We start from the raw sequence: 16,570 nt of genomic DNA, 5'->3' as shown, positions 1-16,570 counted from the left end.
GAATTACCTCTTTTTTTATTTATTTTTATAAAGTTAATTAGTATAAATCTCCTATCCCGTGCGGTATTAAGAGGTCATCTCTTTTATATAATAAGATACCTTACTAATTTATAATAATAGAATTTAATTACTAATTAGTATTAGTATCCTTATTATAGGGTAGTTAGTTCGAACCGTAGTTAACGAAGAGATTAATTAAATTATATAAATATCTACGTAGTAGGTATAAAAAGTAGGTTCTAACCGTAGGTTGGGCTGGCTATAATAATCGTAAATAGGGCCCCCAATTGGCCCCTGCGCAGTCGGCTGTATGCCGCGGTCGAATTAGACTTCCAATCCGATAGTTTGACTTTGTTAGTGTCGATATCCTCCAACAGCGCTCGGAGGTCTGCATCGGGCTTTAGGATGTCGTCGAGAGGCAACGCGTCATCCACCTTTGCGTTGAAGTCCAATGGGTCTATTTCATGATGGCGGACTAAGCCTTCGATTGCCAGGCCGTATGTCTTGTAGTATTCTCTCGTCAATCTGGAGGCTTCCTCCTCTCCCAGTGATAAGTGTGTCTCAAAATACTGCTCGATAAGCTTTGCCATGAGGTTGTGGATTCTGTGACCTAAAGAAGAACGCTAGTGAGTCCATTTGAGCTGCCCAGAATTCTGGTGCGCGGAAGAATTGGTCGACTGACTTCTAGAGTACAGACAGTTGTCGATGTCGCTGTTCCCTGACGAGTCAGTATGCAATTATTTTTTGGGCATCTCAGCTCTTAGAATTAGTTAGGTATTGAGCTTACAAAAAGAACACTGGCTTACGAGCCGTAGCGCTTCCTTTTGTTTTATCGGCCATGATGAAGTTCCTGTGTGCAGTGGCTGTCGCTGGAATGTGTCCTTATTGAAGCTCTTAAATGCGGAGACCCCGCGCCGGAATGAGGTTTTGAGATTATAAAAACCGAAGTTTCGAAACACCTGCGAAGTCGCGGGAGCTCCCCAGCATCTATAAATGGCCTGCAACAGAGACTCGGACACAGTTTGGGGTTAGCGTCTCGGCGGGATTTGCCCTGTGAATCAGTCATTGGAGACCGCAGATCCACTGTGGTGTCCTGTGTCATGATGCGCTACCAATTCGACTCATTTCTCGCCAGGTTGCGCTGAGCAAAGCGACGGGACATGTTTGAGAGGGAGTCAAGTCTATGATATCTGCAAGGGAAATTTTCCATCAAACATCAACGGAACTTAGACCAAATCATAAGCCTGTCATAACGGATTGTGTGGGCACGAGACCATACACACAAGATGTTGAGTACACACATTCGGTCTATGACTCATTGTCCTGTCGAGAAATGCTAGTTATCGGGCAGGAAACCTAGTTCCAGCCCAAGGCATGGAAAACACGGTTAACAACACCAAAGTTGTAAAAAAGCGCCAAATGGGTAAGCGAAATCTATTAGGCATTTCTCCGTGAGTGTACCGAGAGATGCTATATGTATTTTTTTCATCTTGCCTTCATGGCACAATTACAGCACAGGCTCAAGGTATATCCACGTCCCGACCTTTGGGCGGGAGAAAGGAGATTCACTCAAGTCATGGGATTATCTTTTCTATTGTTTGGCCGACGTAAGAGCATGGCAGACATCCACATTCAAGGCAATTGGCAGCATATGTCAAGTAAAATGGTTAGCTAAAGACTTTTGTAAGCCAATTTCTCTTGCACTTGTCTGCAAGGGTCAGACCCATGCCCAATTTATATACACTGAAATGTCTAGAAAACATGTACAACCGAAAGAAGGATATATGCCACGCTCATCTCGATACATAGACCAACATTCACTTCAAAACCACATGAGAGATGAAGTTGTGGTAGAAGTGACGGCGGCCGTGAATGTCAAGTCTCAACAACTTACTGAAACACACGTATGATTAGCAACAGCAATCAGAGAGATCTATGCAGTGGTACTTACAGCAGTTCCGGCGCTGTTGAAGGTAGAGCCGATGGGGCCGACCTTGATGTTGGAGAAGATGACGTTCGAGTTGGGGGCCTGGGACTCGACATCGGCGGGAACGCCAGAGTCGGTGCCGCAAGTGCCGCGAGCGGTGCCGGGGCCGGTCTCGTTGGTAGGGTAGGTGGAGTCCAGCCAGAGCATGTTGGAGTGGTGGTCATCCCAGACAGACATGACGAGAACCATACCCTCAGAGAGAGCCTTGCCCATCTGCGCAAGACCGCCCTTCTGCGCAAAGACGTCCTCATCGCCGAAAGCCTTCTTCTGGGCGGTGCAGTAGTCCGTGGTGATGGAGTTGCCCTCGACGCCGGTGATGTCGGACTTGGAGTTGGCAAAGACCTTGCCGTCCTGGACGTAGAAGCGCTTGATGTCGGTGAGGGCGCCGCCGGTCTCGACGAACTGCGTGACGACGGTGATCTTCTTGGAGGTGTCGATGGCGAACTGGGAGCCCTTACCGTAGAAGGTGGTGTTGCCCTGGCGGTAGCTGTTGAAGTCGCATCCGTCGGGGTCGCACTGGCCGGCGTAGCGGGTAGAGCTGTAGGTGCCTCCGCAGGCGTCGCCGTTGCAGCTCAGCTGGCCGACCGTCTCGCAGGGGTGAGGCGTGTAGGCGGTGGAGACGGAGTTGGCCTCCCAGATGTCCATCTCGGAGCAGCACGAGCCCATGTTTCCGACGCCGGCGTTGGCGTCGTTGGAGGAAGGCACCCAGCCCTCGACGTTGGCCTTGCCGTCGATGAACTTGAGGTCGCGGGGGCACTGGCTGTCGCAGTAGCCGGTTCCATGGGAGGCACCAGCCTTGTTGGTAGGGAACTTGGACATGCCGCCATCAGCGTCCATGGAGACGAAGTACAAGGCGCCGTTCAGACCGCACTATGATCGACTTGTTAGTCAAGCTGCTTCTCTACACATTCTTCAGACGAAGTTGAGGCTTTCACTTACACCAAGGTTGGAGACATCAACGTCAAAGGTGAACTCCTGGCCTAAGAGCTTGAACATTTGGTACTTATCTGTTCCGTCCATGAGGAACATGCGAGAACCAATGTTCTTGCTGTAAGGGCCCTGCTGGACAAACTTGAGGTTGAGGGCATCGCCGCTGGTGGTGGCGCCGTAGGTGCCGGAGTAGTCGGCTCCGTCCAAGCAGCACTTGGAGGCACAGTCCTCGCCGGTGGTGCAGATGGAGGTGTCCCACTTGTTGCCCGTGTAGCAGTTGGTGCTGCCGTCGGTCTTGTGAGTCCAGCGCCAGTTGGCATCCACGGTGACGGATCCGTCGACCTTGGTGCAGGCGCCGCCGGCCGCGCAGTTGGACCAGGTAAGCGCAGGCTTGGTCTCCGCGTTGAGCGTGCAGACCTGCTGCGCGCGAACAGCGGCCACGAGGGCCGTGAGGGCAGAAACCTTGGTCAACATGGTGGTGATGAGATATCTTCGGACGTCAAGTCGATAAAGAACGGATGAGAGAAAAGAGTGTGTAAAGATGATCAGACGGGTCTGAACATAAAAGAATGAATTGGAGTGCCGGAAAAGAATGTCGCGAGTGGCTTGGGATGAGGAGACGAAAGCCAAAAGTGTGCGGATGGCCTCGGACACATTATATAGACTCTCACATACTGTTTCGATTCCCCGTTCAAGGTTAAACTATCATGATGTGGTTGTGCTTAGCCCCTCCTCTTTCCACTTCCTTCCAAACTGCTTAATTTCCGTCTAGGGGCTTGGGAGCTCCTGCGAGCGGCTCGGAGTGAGTCGTGATGCATCAATTGGGAACAGTAACCCGGGATGCATCGATCATTGGAGAGTTGATGATTGTCTAGTGGGCCTGGATAGGCAAGATCGGATGTCTTCCCGCCTTGCCTAAGTCTGTATTGAGGGCCTCAGGGCAGGTGGGATTGGACGAACGTGGCCAGAGTCAATTACACGGAGACTCAGATAGACCAAGGCAGACCAAGCCTGCTGGGCGAAGCTTGATCCGGGAGGGGCGCAACTTGGCTCTCTTGGTTCTTTCGTGGCAGCCGTCTGCAACACATTGATTAATTACCACAAGGTCCAAAGGGCTGGTGACGCGGGGTTAGGGAGTCGGTTGAGCGAGTTAGCACAGCACATGTTTGCCGCAACCCGTCGTAAGGTGACATCGTGGGTCTTCTCCGCAAAGTCAAGCAAAGCCAAGTTGGGGTCTATGCAAGGGGCACCCGGGCGGAATATCTCCCACCGCCCTCCGTTTGGGAGAAGCGTCTCCATGCGATTGGACGAGTAATATCCGCCGCCCCTGCTTGCACCGGAGGACACGGCATTTATTGAGCATTACCGAAGCTACTGACGCGGGTGTGACGGCGTCAACTTACCCCAACAATCAACTTATATGCGGCAGACGTAGTGGTAGTCTCAGTTAGACTAGCAAGCGTGGCAAGTTATCGATGAAGAGTTGCTTGTTCGGCAAACTGGCGTGGGGAGAAATTTTTCAATCCCAGCTCAACAGCAATGCGTCCTAGTTTGCTCCGTCCGCTCTGCGATTAATAGTATTTGCCTCAATCTCTCTCAATAGGAACTCGGTCCACCATCGTGCACAGTCACCAACGTGGGGTGCTGAACCGCCGACATCCGGTCAAAGTTGACAATGCCCTTGGGTCTTGGCTCACCACTTTCAGATTCAACCGCAACGAAATGCGACCAGACCTTGACCGTAATGCTTGCAGCTGCGCCTGAGGAATCACTATGTCTGACGAGAAAACAGAGTTGAGTTCTCTTTATCCCATCCCTCAATCTTCCCCCTTAGTCTAATTTACTTTTTGGCCCCCTTTTTCTAGTCAGGACATGCCTGTTTTGCGGCTTCATACTGCCGGTAGTGGGGCCGTGGGCCCACGGAGCATCGAGCGGAATGACGGACCGTCAAGAACAGTCCACCTATCGAATTCACTCAGCCGAGTACGGTCCTCGTCTTCTCCCGAGTATGGCGCTGCTTAGTTGAGGTATAAGGCTTCATTACGTAGTTAATGCTACTCTAGATTCCCATATCTTAAATCTCTATCTCGTGCAAAAGTACCATGGTTCCTCCAAATTTCGGGCCCCGGGAATCGAATGCATGCAGAAATCCTTGGAGCGCTAATTTTGTTGATGCCTGTTACGGAGGGTATCGTACCGCACTCTTGGATTGTAAATGATCAGCCTCAATCACCTTTACCCGCCTCTAGCGCGCCTCCGGTGTGGAAGCCGAAGCTTTGAGGCTCCGTATCTGACGGCTTGGCCTCGTCTTGGCCATGAGAGAAGGCCAATGTTCGCGTTGCCATCCGAGACAGGAAATGGCTCGGAGATGGTACGCTCGGTCTCCATTTACCAACGGCTTAAGATCTCGGAGCCGAAATGGAAAGTCATTCAGGTGTACTCCCATTTTGGCATGGATATTGCATCGTCCAAAGAAAACAGATCTTGAACCATACACTAACGGAATATCAAGCCGCACGGTGGAGCGCCTTTGGCTTAAACATGGGTGAATAGCGAGAACCATTAAACTTCGTCCCACACTATCTGACCGTCGAGCCGGCAACTCGGGTGGAGAATTAGCAGCAACTCTAGGTCACGGATGCTACCGCGCCGTTGGAACTATGATTCAGTGAGGAGATGAAGCTTATCCGAAATAGACTGTTCAAAAAGTTGGGCGGTGCGAAGTCCACGGGAATATGAGTGTGGTAATCTAAGCCTCTTCCACAAAGTATGACATCAGCAACATTCTGAGCTTATCAGGTAGGAAGATAAGACTTGCCAGAATCGCGAACCCCGCGATGAAGGTTGAGGCTCGAGACTTTATATCCTGATCCAAACTCAGACTTGGGGGGCGAGCGCAAGCTGAAGAGAGACCCGTCATGAGAGCAAGTCTGGCCGACCAAACATCCCTCTTTGTCAGTTTCTTGTCAGGCTGCGTGTTGAAAGTCAACTTTAAGATCGGCCGTTTGTTTCGTCAGAGAAAACCCCCGACTCTTGATTGCACCAGCCACTATAATGGTGCAAGCCCAATAGGTCAAGGTTGACGTTCAGAAACAGAACGGACAATCATGCTCAGCAAATCAAACAAGCAAGAAAGGTCGGTGTGCAGTGCAGTCGTGACTGACTCTCTCATCTCACCGGGATCTACTGTGTATCCTTTCTCGATGAACTACCGATTGGACTAGATGAGCAGACGAAAGGACAGAGTTTTGCAATTGTTAGGTTTCCCCAGTCTGTCGTCGAAACGGTTGAAACGATGACTGAGAGAACAGACGCCGAGCGATCACCGACCATCAACCAAGTTTTTGGTGCTGCATTGATGGGATTCAGCAACGAGACGATTCTCGCGATGCGAGAGCGACAAAAATCTGCGTGATCTTCTCAGGGACTCGCAGTTCTGCAATTCATAGTAGGTGTGAATATCAATCATGTGGAAGGATGCATTCAGATCATTCATTATTGACTCTCAATCATATGCAAGGTACCAACAAACTCTGTATCAAATGCAGACGGACTAGTCCATTCAACACACTTGACACGGAAACTTTCAATGCAACTAAAGACGGTAACGAAATTCAAAAGGTAGTGATAACTAAGCTTCCGAGGTTAATCGAGGTTTGGCAGTCCCTCCCAGTGTCCACTGAACCGGACTCACTGAGGGGGATCTCCATGCTTTCCCCCGCGAGCGAACGCAGGTCCTGAGGATAATGTCCAGACTCATCGCTGAAGCCAAGAGATCTAAACCCGCTTGTAAGGCTTAGCATATTGCAATAGTCAAACCTAGCAGAAACGTCGCAGAAGCAGCGCTGCCCCTCGGATCACATAAGTGGAATCATTGGCATACACACGTAGATCAATCACTTGTGGAGGGAAAGTCTGATTATATACACTGCCAAGAACGACACCCAAACCAACACACAGTCATGGGTTATCGTTTGTTAAGAGGGGTTCTTAGAATTCATGGTATTATGCAATATGATGCCGCACGCTTTTCCGTGCCTTGAACTCCCCGGTCGAAACATTGCGGATACCTACATCGCACTTTGGAACATCTCTTGTGGCGGACCAATTGTCTGGCATTCTTTCCTATCACTCTGCAAAAAGGGAAATAACAGGAAACCGGAAGTAAGTGAACACTGAACGCTTTGTTCCTTCTGACCTGCCTTGCTTGTATCAGCACCGGCGGGATTGCCACATGCTTGTAGCATTGAACTCGCCGCCTCGCATTCCCGACTGAGAAACTGCATGTCTCCTCAATCGTACGACCATGCCGCCTGGTCTTATCCGGCCGGCCCTGCATCGCTGACTATCCGTAGCATCTGTGCGTTTCAGCACGGGACTCTTCGAACACGGCGTGGTTGATGGGGTGGGAGGCACAGCAGGGAAATAACGGGCTATGGTTTGTTTAACACCGGGCGAAGGGAAAAAAAGACTCTTGGAACTCCACCGCGTCGGTTTCAGGAACGCAAAGTCAAGTCTTTTTTGGGATGCACAGCTCGGCTGCATGCCCCGGCCTACTGCATACTGGCAAAAACACCCGAGTGAACGCGGAAAGAGGAAATTCTGCCTCTATGCGAGCGTCTCGGATTCGTCGTCATTGCCGGATTTGGCTGGGCTTCGGCGGTTTGCTGTAAAGTCCCCTTTCACCATCATGTTAGTGTTATTCAGTTGTCACCATCAGATTATTGCAACGGAGCACAGCAGACGATTTGACATCAAATCATGGCTATGAATTTTTTTTATAATGTGTACACACAAGTAAAGAGTAAAAAAAGATGTATTGGGTGTAAGAAAAAAGACTCGCAACCGCTCTCCAGGTCTCCGCAAAGCAAAGCAAAGTAAAGTTTGCTGCTTTCGCCCTTCTTCCCAAGATTTGAGTTCGCCGCGGTTTTGTGTGTCTCTGTGCGCTCACTCAACAAAGAGGATTGTACTTGTAGAGACTTTGAATTAGGAGGGAAAACCACAATCTTTTTGACGATTACCACGTGAAAAAAGGGAAAGAATTGGCTCAGAGCGTTCGTCTACCGTCAGCTAGCAAAGAAGCTGAAACTTCTCTCAATTCTAAGAAGATCCTCTTCATGGCATGACCTCAGGCTGGAAGTCGGCACCGGGCACGACGTAGCGCTTGGCCCATCGAAGGGATCCGCTCTCCTCACGCTTGGCGGCTCTGCCACGCTTGCCAGCCCGGCCCTTGCCGCGTGCACGTCCGTTGCCGCCGGCGTTTCCGGCATTGCCGGCGTTACCGCCGTTGTTTCCAGTGTTTGCGTTACCGTTGCCAGCGTTACCGTTGCCAGCGTTGGCGTTGCCGGCGTTGGGGTCAGCGGCAGGGGGAGCAGCAGCGGTGTTGCCTCCGGTCTGGCTGGGGCCGGTGTTCTCGACGGGGAACTCCTTGACGGTGACGGGGGGAGCGCCCAAGACCTTATTGGCGGCGTCAGTGGCGGCCAGCTGTTCGGGGGTTCCGTCCTTTTGGTTGGCGGCAGCGGCGGCGGGGAAGTCCTGAATATCCTGCTGAACCTGCGAGAGAACACCCTTCAACTTGGCGGCGGTCTGAATGTTCTGGGGAGTGTTCTGAGTAGGAGTGACATCGGTCTGCTGGACGGGGAAGCAGCCACCGAATGGTCCGGCGACGGCGTTGTTACGGCAGCGGACAGTGCAGACATTTCCGGTAGAGGCTGTGAAAGTCATATTAGTTTTGATATCAAGTTGGCGATTCGGCGTGTTCAACTAACCTCCAGTGCACTTCATGTCAGCGGGCATCTTGACAGTGACGTTGAACTGCTGAGCCTTTGCCTGGGAGAAGCCGTTGGTGCCGGGAACGTTGTTGGTGACCTCGAGAGGAATCTGGCCGGTGCCGGCGAGCGAGTTGCTCGTCTGATCCAAATCACATGAGAAGGGACCAGCACCATCGGCGTTGACCTGGTGGATAGTGACTGTGACCGTGCCGCCCGCCTTAACCTGCGTGACCTGGTTCGCTGCCAGGGCGTTTTCGGTATTCTCGCCAATGTCGATGTTGCCAGCAATCTCGGTGCGTCCGCACTCGTTGACGACGTTGTTGTTGATCTCGGCATCACGAATGATCGTGGCGTCCTGCTGGCAGGGGTTGATCGTCGTGCAGTTACGGGCAATGTTTGGGTCGACTGAATATTAGGGTTAGTATCAAAGATCGTGATATCCTCTTCCCGCTCGTTCCCCTTTTGCGCAAAACATACCCAGGAACCCGACACTAGCAGGTGAGCCGGCGTCTCCCTGAGCACCGAGAATGGCAGCGTGGCCATGGGCAACGGCTAGGAAGGCCGAGCCGATTACAATATCCGTGAAAGAAAGCATCTTGTCTCGCAGAGACTAAGTCGGAATGTGCCAGCACGATTAAAGGAACGAAGTGAAGGGAGAAGTGAAAAGAGAAGGAAAAACGGAAAAGCCCGGTGAAAGAGCGTAGGCGCAGAGGAGGATAATATGATGTGTGGGTAGAGAGAAGGGGAAGGTAAACTTAAACACGAGACGAGGCCGTGAAAAGGTCGTCTTATACGAAGGCTCGCGGTCGAGGACCGAAACGACGCAAACACTGCCAAACGTCGACCAGCCCATGATGTACGCTGATCTGCTCAGATCATCTGCAACACCTCTTGTCGCAAGGCTGTGGTGCTGGGCGGAGTCGCGACCTAACCCTGAACCCGACGTATCTTGGCAGATGGAGGGTAGGGGACTGAAGGGGGTGGTGGTGGTGTGTGGTAGGGGGAGAAAGGGACGAGCCATGGAACCTTGGGGGGGTCAGGACCTCACTCGAGGTTGAAGTGGATGAGAGTGGCCACCAGTATGGGCAGTAATAGCATGGCCAACATGGTCCATGTTGCGGTGCAGTTCGCGTTGGTTCGAGACCTGGTCAAGCGGCTGGTAGCGAGGCGGTTGGAGGAGGAGGAGGAGGCTCACATGGGGGCACGATGGGGCAGAAGTTCAGTGACAGTGGATCTGAAGGAGGGTTTTGGCTCATGATCCCTGTTGATTGACGGACATAGTGACGGCGAGTCAACCGCTAGTTTTCATAAACGGCGACTAGCCGTGTTTGGCAGGGCCGAGACAGATGGAAAGAAAAAGGTCGGACGATTACGCGCTGGGGGGCGCTGTTCTGAAGAGGCGAGCGTGTTTCATAGAGCATTAGGAGATTCCATAGTAAGCAATTCTGACAACGGCAGCGGACTGCAGACTTCCTAGTCGAACAGTGTCGACGGAGTGGAGGGCGGGAAGCCTGGCGAGAGTTGAAAGGTTGTGGTTTGCTCGCTGAACTCTGGACGCTTTGAGCAACGATTTCGCATACGGGCCCTGTTTTCTCCCGGGGGTCAGCGCTGTCCCATTCGTCTGTTTCCCAGGATAGTCCCATCTCTTCTCGGCCCAAAGGGGGTCACAGACTCGACGAGGTGATACAGACGCCAAGAACAAAAGCACCAAAGCGCGCATACGACAGCCAGAAGCGGTGCCGCGGCGAGACGGGCGAGGTGAGCCGGCTCTCACGCTCTCACACACTCTCATCACTCTCATTCTCTGGAGTCTCGCAGTCTCGCTCTTGTTTTCTCTCTTCGCCTCCTTACCCCCCTCCCCTACCCTCACCCTTCTCCTTTCGTCCCATTCCTGAGGCCTTGACGTTGACAGGCGCAAGCGTGGGCTCTTCCCGACGCGGGTAGGAAGCAGAGAACGTGGGAACTCGTCTGGTGTATTGCCCCCATCCTGAGACTCGCGCTCGGAGACCGGCCGAAGGCTGGTCGCCATTGTAGCCCAAAAGGAGCCACGGACGCGCGACGGGACGGGTAATCCGTCAGATCCAACCCAGATCGTGGCGTCCACGCTAGTCCGACGGACGAGAAGATGGGGGAACAATTTGTTCAGCTGAGCCTCATTGTCGCTTGGTCCATGGTGATCAGCGCTACTGATAGGTAAGACGAGCGAAGTTCGGGAGATCAACTTCGACTCGACTTGCTTGGTATGTAGCCAAGACCACTTAGCTCCAGTACAGAGCGTGGAGAGAGAGTTGGAGTGCAGTGCATCGAGCAGAGGAGCCCTACCGATAGTGAACTCTGTTCTTGGTGAGTCTGGGGAGCAATCTATCTTCTCCCACCGGCATCCCCGTATGCCAGTTAAGGTACAATTTAGCGGACGGGTACCTGAAGGCTTGCGAGCGTACCTTGCATGGCACGCATGGGAAGTGTGGGAAGGGGACATGGAAAACTCCGTACACTGCATTTCTCTCGCGTGCTTCGGGGTGCCGCACCGGCAAGCAGCGCGCTCTTCTGTCCGCCAGTCCAAGTCCAGAACTTTTCTCCTGCTCTCACGCTCTGTGTCTCTTCTCTTCCGGCGAGCGGTTCCGCGTAGATTGCCAACCGCTGGCACCACTACCCTAAAAATTCTCCGTAACGGAAAGGAGACGCGCGAGATCCACAAGATTGCTGCAAGGAGTCGTCCCATCCCTGCTGGCGCCTGGGATCTTAAGACCAGGATCTACCCTTCACGTTTCACCCCTGGCCCACATCTGGAAGCCAAGAGCAGGTGTCATTCGATCACCAGCAGCCTCAAGTGGGTGGGCTGCGTCGAGCGTGAAGGGAGGAGACTGGTCACTGGAGGTGGAGGGGGGGATGGACTCAAAAGAAGGGACGTTTCGAGACGAATCTGAAGCAACGACATCGAGCCATGAGAGAGTAAAAGGGGATAGCTCGGCATTTTACTCTGAGCCTGTTCTGTGTCGTCACTCGTCACTCGCCAACCCTCTGGCTTCTGATATCCACAACCTCTGGTCTCGCGACCGGGCCCCTAGCCTCCGGGGGGTGAAATAAATCATAATGGGATTTCAGATGGGATTAATCTCGCCTCGCGCTGCCCTCCGCAACCGTAAAACCTTAGTGCTCGTCTCTGGTCTCTCAAATAGCCCGTGTTTGCCCATATTACTAACCTATTACCTGCAATGTCCGCCGCCCCTCCGCCGCCTCCCGCCAGGAACAACTCCTGTTCGACCCGCCTGCAACCTTATGCGACTAGTCAATAATTGATAATGTTAAACGGTGGCATCCTCGGCGGGAAGCGATGCATCAACCTCGCAGATTACCTTTTTTTACTTGCATGCAACAGCCCCGATGTAATCGTTGTCGCATCAACCTCATCAGTGTTTGACAGTTTTCATTACGAGACTCCCTTGTTCTTGTCCTTCTCCTTCCAGGCTTGGTCAGCGTCGGGATGAACCGACGGGCTCGCAATATGCTTCCGAGCCTCCTCTTTTTGCTTATAATCTGAGTTGAACCTTTTGTCTCGGTCGCCAACGTACTTGGCAAAGTCCAATTGGCCGGTCTGGGTGAAGCTTGTCATGAGTTGCGGTTCGCCCAAGGGCAGCTGGTGGCCTTTGTCGACCTGCCAGAGGTGGAACACTTTTCCATAGAGCTGGACGACTTGCTCCATCTCCTTATTCTCTGCCGCTTGCCAAGCCAAGTCCGGCAGCTTTCCCTGTGGCATGATGAGCATGCCTGACTTGACCTCATACACATGACTGTGCCAGAGCTTTCGCACCTCCGAGTCCAAGGTTTCGTAGAGCTTTGGTGTGATCATGTACTCGATGCCTATGATGCGTGCACTCTTCGCGGGGCTATCGTAGAGTATGCATTGACGGACATCTTCGTTCAAGTGCCCGCAGTAGTGATTTGCCTCCACCACGCGTGTAGGGTCAGAGGCATATGCGTGAAAGGCGTTGAGGTGAGCGCAGACATTGCTTAATGGTGCGAAGTCCTATCTCGGTGTCAGAGATCGTGATACAATGTTGGTAATTCGTCAGAGAGGAAGAACGTACCTGCACTACTGAAGCACCAGCACTAAGCACTTGGTTCTCGGTGCTGATGGGATCTCCGGCATTTGCGTCCGGCTTGGTAGCCATGGTGGTCGATAAGCGAGATTGCAGTGATGCTCTGAGCAAACACCTGCTCAATCCGTTCAAGACGTGGGTACTTGGGCTTGACGTTTGAAGATTGGATGAGAGTTGGTTGCTTAGTTCGAAAACTTGTTGATGGTATCGTGCTTTTTTCCCTTCACTCCTTCGTGAAGGTTGGGGGGGATTTGCTCGCTTTGACAAAGCCCGATGATTCCCCTCCTGACGTCATCAATGCGGTTCCCGCACTCTTCGGCCGCGATTTCATCATGATTGCAGCATCGAAGAATCAGATGGAAACACCAACGGCAGCTCGGCAAGGGAGAACCTGCGAGGGCGGGTAGCTGCACAGGCGAGGAGGGGGAAAGAGGAGGGCGGAGCATCGTCTCCTGCCCGTTCTCCTCGGCGTTCATCTGCGGCAGACGGAGGTCGCCCCGCTTTCCCGGAGCAGTTTCCCGGCGCGGGTCTTCCCGCCTTAGCCTTGGTGTGTGCTGCCGAACTCCGATCGGCCGGCGCCGAGGAGGGGCAGGGTGTGTCGGCCGGTAGAGCGGAACAATGCCCTGTGCTCGGATTCGCGTCGGTGATCGACCGTTCCGACTCACGTCGCAGTGAATCATCTCCACCAAAAGTTTGAAACGAATACTGGCCTGACTGGACTTTGAAATGGTACGAGGGAACCGCGTAAGCGCCGGTTTGCGCAATCGTCGTTTCGAAAAGCTAGAGATTGTAACCAGATAAGATAGTGTGCTTGTCGCAGCTTAAAATGGAATTTGCATTCTTCCGAATATGTTTTGCTTTGCTTTTCTTTCGTACGGCCAACGGCTACACGTATCATTTACGAAAGTAGTAGATCTTGTGATCCGGCAAGACAAGGTAAAATCAGTGTCATCTCCAATCACAATTCAATCGTTTGGCAAATTGCCATGCACAAAGTAATAGACTACAGGCAGTCGTTCTAGATGTTTGCAAAAACGATCAACAGTTCAATTCAAACAGATTCCATAGTGCATTGGTACTTTGGAACCTTCCCGCAGAGACATCCACCCACACTGCTTGAGAGCCTATCAAGCAGGCTGCCCTCCAGCAAGTTTTTGACATCATACCTTCTGCCTTGGCCTTCGAAAGACTAGACGCAGAAGATGCAGCCACAGCTAAAGTCGAAGCTACAGTCGCGCTTATGGACATCGGGATACGCGGCTACGATGGCGTCGACATAGTCCTTGCTGAGTTTGATTGAAGTCGTCTGACCTTCGGGGTTGGGCGCAGCTAGGGCAAGAGCCGCCAAAGCAACGGCGACGGTGGCGATGAGCTTCATTTCGGATGGGACTGAGCAGTTGCGTGTAGCTGAACTTGTTAGAATAACTCAACTCTCAAAGGAATTGTTTGAGATGCACACAACTCGATATCGAAAGGACATACATCAGTGAAGTGTGATGAACACTGGCACTCAGTGTACTAGATTATTTCAAGATGATGGTGGTCAGAGAGGGTTGAGTTATGCTTTCGAAAACGACGAACCTGCACCTCTTTATACCCAGCTGTATTGATACTGCTCTTGCTCTAGGCCATTTGTGTCATTTCTACGAGGGAGGTCTCACAATCCCGGCTACGAGGTACTTCATTCTCATTTCTGCCGGTCAATTATGTGCACATTTGAATCCTTCGAACAAACAAGATTCCACGAATCTGGAGACTCGCATTATGCCGCTAGGACGCGCCTTCTCTGAGGACTAGCTGCGGTCGTGTGGTCATCACCTTCGATGATACATGATACTTGATGAATATGGTCACTTAAGTTTCGACGGTACCTTGGTTGAGGTGATCAAGGCATCGGGATCTCTTTCAACATAGGCTCTAAGTCATCACTTCGACAGTGCCTTTTCAACCGACATCTTATAGGCTCGTACGTCCTAATGCAGTAAGCCTACATGAAGCCCGCTTACCCATACCACCCCGTGAGCCGCCAAGACTATCACAGGAACTTTATGGAAGGATTAAGGAGAATATTGACTGCTTATTCGTGGAATTGTGAAAGTGATAGTGCCGTAGGATCTGATGTTGCGACGACTTTATGATTGATCCTAAAGCCGTTCGGTAAACATTCTGTAATTAGTGAGGTACATCTCGGTCAACGAGTGAGGAGGACCGCAGTTTCCCATTGTTGATATTCGAAGGATTCGACGAGACATCATATTTTCATGCGAGGTTTGTTGATGGAAGCCAACGGGTCAGGCCGGATTTTTCTGTGCTTTGCCGTCTCTCAAAGTCTCTCGGTAATTATTATGTGCAATTATTACCAAGGTAACATGAACAATTACCTCAACTCCACAAGCCCTGAAGATACTAATGTGACCACGACACTTCTGTGGCCCGAGAATGGGAACATACTGTTCCTTGTGATTGTATATGAGAATCTTCGGGGGCTCGGTGGTTAAAAAATCTGGTGTGCCGAGGAACAGTCCATTCCCACAACAGCTTGCACGATCAAGGCAGTGTTCATAAGCCGCTACTTCACTCCGCGAAGCCTGCAATGCCAATTATAAATCTGATTTCTTCTCACAGTATTATGTATAAATTCTATGTACACACGGTAGTAGACTGCAAACAGGTTGTAGTAATCCTATCACTCGATCTTGTGCGCCTATGGGTGCCATCACCCTGTTATCTGCGAGATACCTTAATTACCTTTAGTGTTGACAAGTGGATCGGCGATGTGCCTCAACATCTTCACACCCCATGATCTCAGACATCTTGAGTGATACACTTGTATTAACTAATGCTGCCATGTATGTTCAGTATGTAGAGCTGACGCATAAAGTAGGTGGGTGAGTGGAAGGCTTGAGCTCTTTTGGATTTCAACAGGCGACGCATTCGAGAACCGAAGGCAAGGCTTCAACACAAAAGCACATGTTGTTCCCACCCTAATGGATACATATACCTCCATATACATAGGCAAAGTTATGAGAGGCATTTGCTGACGCCAAATTGAGATACTCCATGCGTTCCAATCGAGAGAGAACTACTCAAGTATCAATTAATAAGTACCAACTGAATTCGTCATGTTCCTCTATGTAAGTTTAGACCATCTCGCACCAGAAGCAGATTTTCTGCCGGCAGAGCTCAACGTTCTTACTTTTGGCTCCTCTCACCGCACCATTTACCAGCTCATCGTTGATTCGCGGCGGGACTTGTGATAGCGCACTCAGCTATGATCTACTTCTTGAATAACACTTTTGCTTACGAAGCTGAAAGTTAGGTGCTCTATTACTGGCCCTCTGTACGAACATCAGCCGTTGGCGCTCGCCTCGTCAGGTGTTGCCAATAGCCCTTTGATACATGACTCGCCAACCCTGACTCTCCGCATCGACAATTTCTGAGCTGTGGCCCGCGCTCGTGAGTTCTTTATCTCAATGATCCCCCAAGATAAGGCCCCTTTCTTCACAGAGAACAAAAAGAAACCATCATGTGGATATATAAGTAGAGTTCAGCTGGGAAGTTTGCAGCGTGGGCATCGGAAATCTTTCCGACCATCCGCAGCCACTCAGCATATCAGGGTTGTCAGCCCCCTCGTGCCCTGGGAAATGTCTCGCAAACCCCTCATCTCCGCCCCGGTGCCATTTATGACATTTATGACATGCTCAATTCACCGTTCGCCCTAGGCTTATCCTGCGGAGGTCTCCACCCCGCAGATAAACCACCGAACAACACCGCGTACGTGA

At 51.6% G+C, this 16,570-nt stretch overlaps 6 protein-coding genes across 6 annotated transcripts; 2 read left to right on the top strand and 4 right to left on the bottom strand.

Moving 5' to 3' along the window:
- Positions 1–239: 239 nt before the first annotated feature.
- Positions 240–3,770, bottom strand: CLUP02_00505 (glycosyl hydrolase family 7; the record flags this gene model as incomplete). Its single annotated transcript, XM_049279553.1, has 6 exons — positions 240–610; positions 683–718; positions 788–863; positions 1,952–2,857; positions 2,927–3,619; positions 3,753–3,770. The coding sequence occupies 6 exons, from the start codon at positions 3,768–3,770 to the stop codon at positions 240–242; spliced, it is 2,100 nt and encodes a 699-aa protein (XP_049135510.1).
- Positions 3,771–8,032: 4,262 nt separating this feature from the next.
- CLUP02_00504 (uncharacterized protein) lies at positions 8,033–9,283 on the bottom strand (the record flags this gene model as incomplete). The annotated part of the gene is made up of 3 exons (XM_049279552.1): positions 8,033–8,628; positions 8,686–9,093; positions 9,166–9,283. 3 exons carry the CDS (start codon positions 9,281–9,283, stop codon positions 8,033–8,035), a joined length of 1,122 nt encoding a protein of 373 aa, XP_049135509.1.
- An 825-nt stretch (positions 9,284–10,108) lies between these two features.
- On the bottom strand, positions 10,109–10,717 carry CLUP02_00503 (uncharacterized protein; the record flags this gene model as incomplete). Its single annotated transcript, XM_049279551.1, has 1 exon — positions 10,109–10,717. The coding sequence occupies one exon, from the start codon at positions 10,715–10,717 to the stop codon at positions 10,109–10,111; it is 609 nt and encodes a 202-aa protein (XP_049135508.1).
- Positions 10,718–11,165: 448 nt separating this feature from the next.
- On the top strand, positions 11,166–11,615 carry CLUP02_00502 (uncharacterized protein; the record flags this gene model as incomplete). The annotated part of the gene is made up of 1 exon (XM_049279550.1): positions 11,166–11,615. One exon carries the CDS (start codon positions 11,166–11,168, stop codon positions 11,613–11,615), a length of 450 nt encoding a protein of 149 aa, XP_049135507.1.
- Positions 11,616–12,118: 503 nt separating this feature from the next.
- Positions 12,119–14,166, bottom strand: CLUP02_00501 (uncharacterized protein; the record flags this gene model as incomplete). Its single annotated transcript, XM_049279549.1, has 4 exons — positions 12,119–12,715; positions 12,777–12,982; positions 13,180–13,411; positions 14,035–14,166. 4 exons carry the CDS (start codon positions 14,164–14,166, stop codon positions 12,119–12,121), a joined length of 1,167 nt encoding a protein of 388 aa, XP_049135506.1.
- A 1,744-nt stretch (positions 14,167–15,910) lies between these two features.
- Positions 15,911–16,228, top strand: CLUP02_00500 (uncharacterized protein; the record flags this gene model as incomplete). The annotated part of the gene is made up of 2 exons (XM_049279548.1): positions 15,911–16,041; positions 16,108–16,228. 2 exons carry the CDS (start codon positions 15,911–15,913, stop codon positions 16,226–16,228), a joined length of 252 nt encoding a protein of 83 aa, XP_049135505.1.
- Positions 16,229–16,570: the final 342 nt, after the last annotated feature.

This window comes from Colletotrichum lupini, chromosome 1 (genome assembly GCF_023278565.1).
Source record: "Colletotrichum lupini chromosome 1, complete sequence".
Lineage (NCBI taxonomy): Eukaryota > Fungi > Ascomycota > Sordariomycetes > Glomerellales > Glomerellaceae > Colletotrichum > Colletotrichum lupini.
This window is presented reverse-complemented; position numbering and strand designations above follow the sequence as displayed.